Below are 5,941 nucleotides of genomic sequence, written 5' to 3' on the forward strand. Positions count from 1 at the left end.
GTTTCAAGGGTTTTCTAGTCATCCATGAGTCTTCTAAGGCGATTAGCAAACACAATGTACCATTAGAACACTGGAGTGATAGTTGCTGGATATAGGCCTCTATACACCTATGTAGATATTTCATTAAAAACCAGATATTTCTAGAATAGTCATTTACCACATTAGCAATGTAAAGAGTGTATTTCTGATTACTTTAATGTCATCTTCTTTGAAAAAAACAGTGCTTTTCTTTGAAAAATAAGGAAATATCTAAGTGACCCCAAACTTTTGAACGATAGTGTATATATTTAAGCTATTCGTACTGTTTTTAGATAGTTGTAATATTGTTGTGATATATGTTGTTGAGACGTGTTGGATGTAAGTATGGGGGATAAATCAGAAAAACATAATAATAATTAATTTTATTTTTAACACACGAGCACATATAATGTTTAATGACAATACCTCATTGTATGGCAGACTATTATAAAGACAGTTGTTACAGCAGACAAGAAGCCACTATGTGTAGGTATGGGGGAAGTGCTCATGCCTATGCTTCATCAATGCCAAGTCCTAGATTTGAGATGCTGTACAAAATAAAGTAAAACAAGTTGACACACAACATGAAACATACATGCTTTCCCATTGGGGGCCAGTGTAAGGCCAGGACTGGCGTAAGCTGTACGCAGTCGAGCCATAGATCATCAGTGTGCCTGGGGTACTTTGTTCCTCTCAGTTCAGCCATCAATTCACAGTTTGTTTGTTTGCTTTGTCTGTAACCTTCTTTCAGAAACACTTTCAGGACGGCTCCATTTCAAGACTTCCTGCAAGGCGGAGATTGAAGCTGCACTAGTGCCAGTCGAGCGAGCTCCTCTTTGAGGGGGTGACAGAGGGGGGTCACTTCTTGGTGGCACCGGGGCGGGCGCGGTTGAGGCGCTCCACCACGGCACGGTCCGTGGTGGTCGAGCAGCGGGACAGCACGGTGCTGATCTCCCCCTCGTTACGCCGCTCAATGGCCGCATCTGCAGCGCCCTCCAGATCACTGAGAGAGAGAGAGAGAGAGAGAAAGAAAGAAAGAGAAAGAGAAAAAGATGTATCAGTGTCAGAAAGTGAGAAGTGGAATGGAGAGGGTAAAAACAAGTGTAAATAAATGTTGAGAGTTCAGAGAAGGTGGAAATTGTTGATCATGAATAAATGAAAATACAACAACTCACAGAACTTCACAGATGCACTTCGGTACTGAGTTCATTATCTTAAACAAGCAATCCGAACAAACAGACAGGCACGCACACACACACACACACACACACACACACTTACCCAATTGCCAGGTGAGCTTTCACCTTCTGCTCTGGCGTCACCTTTGACACATATTTCTTGGCCTCATATTTATTGTGTCTCTTCACACACACGTCTACAAAAGGCTGTGAAGACAGACCATGAAACAGCGTTAGTCTACACAACACCATGACTAAGCATGACTGCACACGCTAGAGGTCTGGAGAGAAATCCAACTTTACCAGGTATCCAATAGGAGATTTCTTGCTCTTTGCAAATTTCTCCAGTTCATCCCAGTCCTCCTTATCAGCCAAGGCAGTAAGCTTCAGCCACCAGTACCTGCGTCACAACACACACACACACACACACACACGTCTCAAACTTTTCTGTATGGACTGATGAGTAAGAACTATACCACTTAGTGAAGTCTTGAGATCACTTTCTGAGGTCGTCTTAGATGACAGCATCCTCTGCATGGCTCTATTACATGTAATGTCAGGAAACGTCAAAACGACGACAGAAATGTCACTCCCATTCACAGCAACACAAGAGTCACAGGCCACAAATCTGACACAATGAAACTAGCTTAAACCCAACACCTCTGGCTAGTATTCCTGTAACTTGTAGAGCAAGGTGCAAACCACCAGGAGGATTTCACTACGCAGCGAGCAGCCACACTGATGAAAATGTACAGCAGCACTGCATCTCCTTTCGGATACAATACCTTATGTAAAATCAATGAGCACATGTAAATGCGGTGTCATACTTATGGTTGGCCCTCTGTCCGCACCTTTTGTCGGGGACCCGGAAGTCCTTGTAGAGCTGCTCCGCCTGCTTGTGGAGGCCGGATCTGAGCAGGATCTGTAGAGAGTCCTGCAGGCTCATGCCCATCAGGTGCTCATCCTTCTCCTCCTCCAGCCGCCTCTGGAAACGAAGCAGCCGCATCTCCTCCTCTGTCGCCTGAAGGGGGGACAGAAAAAGAGAGAGAGAGAGAGAGAGAAAGAAAAAGAAAGAGAGATGAGAGAGTAAGAGAGAGAGAGAGAGAGATGACAAGGACCAGAGAATTGTGTCAGAAAAAAAGGGAGGAGACAATGACTTGGTACAGGCCACTACATCCCAGCCGATCGACAGCATGACTGAGTCTCTTCTGTAGCTATTGCCCCCATCAGGTGAGGCATCTTACACATCAGGTGAGGCCATTTTGAATTTACTATCCACAGCAGCCATGTCCTCAACATGTTGTTATAGTAGTTATAAGTAGTGCATAGTAATGTTTATTCTCCGAGGTCCCACGCTTGACATACCTTGGCAGCAAACTCATTCTTTGCTTTACTGTATTCATCCACAGCACTCTGTAGTAGAGACAATCGGGCCTCCAACCTCTGAGACACAGACACACAGACACACAGACACACGCACACGCACACGCACACGCACACGCACACGCACACGCACACGCACACGCACACGCACACGCACACGCACACGCACACGCACACGCACACACACACACACACACACACACACACACACACACACAAGCATTTTATGATTCACAGCTCCCAGCACATGATAATAATCCACAGGATTAAATGGGGTTCAGGGTGTCTGATTATTAAGTGTAAGCACACGCGCGCGCACACACGCGCGCACCCCCCCCCCCACACACACACACACACACACAGACCTTTTCTTTGTAGCTGGCCTTCACATAGAAGTTCCCCAATTCCTGATGGTCATCATCTTGGTTGAAGAGGTCTTTCAAAGTGTTCTGTTCTTGGTGTTTACAGAACTGCAAGAAAAAGACATACACACACACGGTACACTCATTTCAACACCAGTTTATGAACTCTTCATGCAGGCACATGTCTAATGATTTCAGGAACGCCATACAGTGATGATATGAGACTGGTGCGGCTGTGTCCTCAGTGGCTCATTCGCTTAAAAAAAAAAAGGTTATATGAAGAAAATGGCTACTTTACATAAGCCAGCTGGCACTGCAGAACACATTCCTGCATTATATTGCACTTAGAAATGTAAATGATGCCTTGCCTTTGCATTTCTATCCGTCCTTTTCCATGTGTTTGTGTGTTGTGTTGTGTTGTGTTTAATGTAATGTCTTCATCACTGGAGATGCTGTGGTCTAGTCCGTCACAGTCTCACCTGTCTGTAGAGACTAAGGGCGACTGGTTGGTTTCTCAGGGTCATGAAGAAATCACCGCGGTTCATCTCGTTCTTCAGGTAGGTCACCACTGTGTACACTGTGAACAGCAGGAGTGATACTCATTTAGATCAGTTAAGGGGAAAAGGCTCTGGGCTTTACTGGATACCAGCATTCAGAATCATTTTAATGAAAAACGATCTGCAATCAAGACCATGCAAGTCAAACTTGATGTGCAAAAATCATTTTTCCGTCTTCCTGTAGTCAGTACTGAGAAATCAAGAAAGATGTGTGATGGTGAAATAAACACATCTATTATTATTATTATTATTATTATTGTTAACTTGCCCCTTTGCAAACCTTTTGTCATACCTCAAGACCTTTGAATGCCCCCCCCCCGCCCTCCTGTTCATAATTCTTAATATGAGCACTGAGAGATGCACTAGTGTGTGTGTGTGTGTTTGCATGCATGCGTGTGTACTGTACCCAGATCAGTGTCTCCACTCTCAATAGCTTTGCTCAGAGCCAGCTGGCTGCGCTTCATCTTCAGTAAGAGGGGGACCTGCTCTCCAGAGCGAGGCTCAAACTCCAGCAGCTGCACAGCAGGAGAGGGAAGATGGGAGAGAGGGAGAGGGAGGGAAATAGAGTGAAGGAATGACAGAAGCTTTTAACTTATATTTTGCTTTTAGTTTAGTGTGTGTGTGTGTGTGTGTGTGTGTGTGTGTATGAGAGGTTCAAATAGACTGCAAGATAAGTGAATACTGTGGCAGAAAGGAGACACTACTGTTGCTGCCATGACCTCTTTAAATAAATTGCTGAAACTTGGTATATGAAGATGATATTACATATATTGAACTCCATTAAACCTGATGTATTTGTATCATGCCATTGACAATTGACGTCACAGTCATTGTCCCATAGTGCTGTATAGAGCCCAATGCGTGTTTATCTGTGTATTTGTGTGTGTGTGTGTGAGAGTGTGAGTCTGTGTGTGCGTGTGCGTCTGCGTGTGCGTGTGCGTGCATGAGAGAAGGTTTAGAGTGAGTTGAATGGGCAAGGCACCTTGATGGCAAGTTCGGTGCGTCCACACTCGTAGGCTTTGGTGGCGATCTCAGAGTACGAGATGCCTGCTGCCTCGCCCAGCTTGATGCTCACCGCTCGCGCCACCACCTCATCACCCTCCTCCTTCTGCTGCACCTGAGAGAGAGAGAGGGAGAGAGGTAAACAAAGTGGCAGAAGAAGAGATTCAGTGAAAGGTGAGGGACAGAGAAAGAGGTAAACAAAGCAACAGACGGATTCAGAGAAAGGTGAGGGGGTGAGAGTGAGAGTGAGAGAGAGAGAGAGAAAGAGAGAGGTAAACAAAGCAACAGACAGATTCAGAGAAAGTAGAGGGGGTGAGAGAGAGAGAGCGAGAGAGAGAGAGAGGGAGGTAAACAAAGCAACAGACAGATTCAGATAAAGGTGAGAGGATGGGAGAGAGAGAGAAAGATTGAGACTGTGATCCCTGTTAGAAGTCCTCAATTAATGACACAGAATTGCACTGAATCATATTGGGAGATCAAGGTTAAAGGGCCAGTTCTACACACGCACACGCACACGCACACGCACACGCACACGCACACGCACACGTACACGCACACCTACCTTGCAGCAGGCCCAGTGTTTCAGTACTCTGCTTACTCCCTGATATTCAGGGATCTTTAGGTAGCGGCAGATCTCAATAGCCAGTGGGTACAGTTTACGGTAAACCAGCCTGCCAGACCACAGAGATGTGTTAATAGCTTCAGAGGTATACGTGTATATATATATATATATATAAAAAATCACACACACACACAGACAAACACACTTGAATACAGTAACGTGTCTCAGAAATCTTTATAGCCAAAACTCACCGATCAATAAGAACCTGCACGGTCATCTGTCTGAATCTGGGCCAATGGTTTAGGACTATGCCCATATACAGCTGAATCACATGGCATACACACATATGACACATCTACAAGTAAAGTCCTACTTTAGCAGTGTTAACCACCATTGTGAAGTATAATAATTAACATGGTTATAAAGTGTGAGATATATGACGTTTATAACTGCACAAGGCGTGGTGGTATGAGGTTTATAACTGCACAAGGCTTGCTTGTATGACATTTATAACTGCACCAGGCTTGCTTCTATGACATTTGTAACAAGGGATCGGAGGAGTGTGTAAAGGATACTGTGTGTGAGTGAGGGGGATCCCTACAGTGTAGTCACGGACGCCGTTGAGTACACGCAGGTCTCTGCACATGCTCACAAACTGTTCAGGGGGGAAATTACTGAGAAAACACTTCCCGAAAGAGGCAGCCTGAGAGAGAGAGAGAGAGAGAGAGAGAGAGAGAGAGAGAGAAAGATGGGTGAATAGGGAAATAAATATGGTAAGACAGCAAGTCATATAGATGCATAGTGTACATCAAAATCTATAACAACAGTACTATTACAACAACAATCATAACAACAAAATAATATCTTAAACAATGATTC

The 5,941-nt window shown here is 44.8% G+C and overlaps 1 protein-coding gene across 1 annotated transcript in view; it reads right to left on the reverse strand.

Moving 5' to 3' along the window:
• Positions 1-386: 386 nt before the first annotated feature.
• vps16 (VPS16 core subunit of CORVET and HOPS complexes) overlaps positions 387-5,941 on the reverse strand; it is a 10,737-nt gene continuing 5,182 nt past the window's right edge. The window contains exons 13-24 of the mRNA XM_080835233.1: positions 5,638-5,765; positions 5,314-5,349; positions 5,063-5,171; positions 4,481-4,615; positions 3,905-4,013; positions 3,421-3,518; positions 2,945-3,049; positions 2,562-2,639; positions 2,048-2,217; positions 1,500-1,596; positions 1,300-1,403; positions 387-1,021 (exon numbers count right to left, since the gene is read on the reverse strand). Coding sequence (XP_080691359.1) covers positions 877-1,021; positions 1,300-1,403; positions 1,500-1,596; positions 2,048-2,217; positions 2,562-2,639; positions 2,945-3,049; positions 3,421-3,518; positions 3,905-4,013; positions 4,481-4,615; positions 5,063-5,171; positions 5,314-5,349; positions 5,638-5,765 — 1,314 coding nt within the window. The 3' untranslated portion in view covers positions 387-876. The remainder of the gene's footprint in view (positions 1,022-1,299; positions 1,404-1,499; positions 1,597-2,047; positions 2,218-2,561; positions 2,640-2,944; positions 3,050-3,420; positions 3,519-3,904; positions 4,014-4,480; positions 4,616-5,062; positions 5,172-5,313; positions 5,350-5,637; positions 5,766-5,941) is intronic.

The sequence above is a fragment of the Sprattus sprattus genome (assembly GCF_963457725.1).
Source record: "Sprattus sprattus genome assembly, chromosome: 3".
Lineage (NCBI taxonomy): Eukaryota > Metazoa > Chordata > Actinopteri > Clupeiformes > Clupeidae > Sprattus > Sprattus sprattus.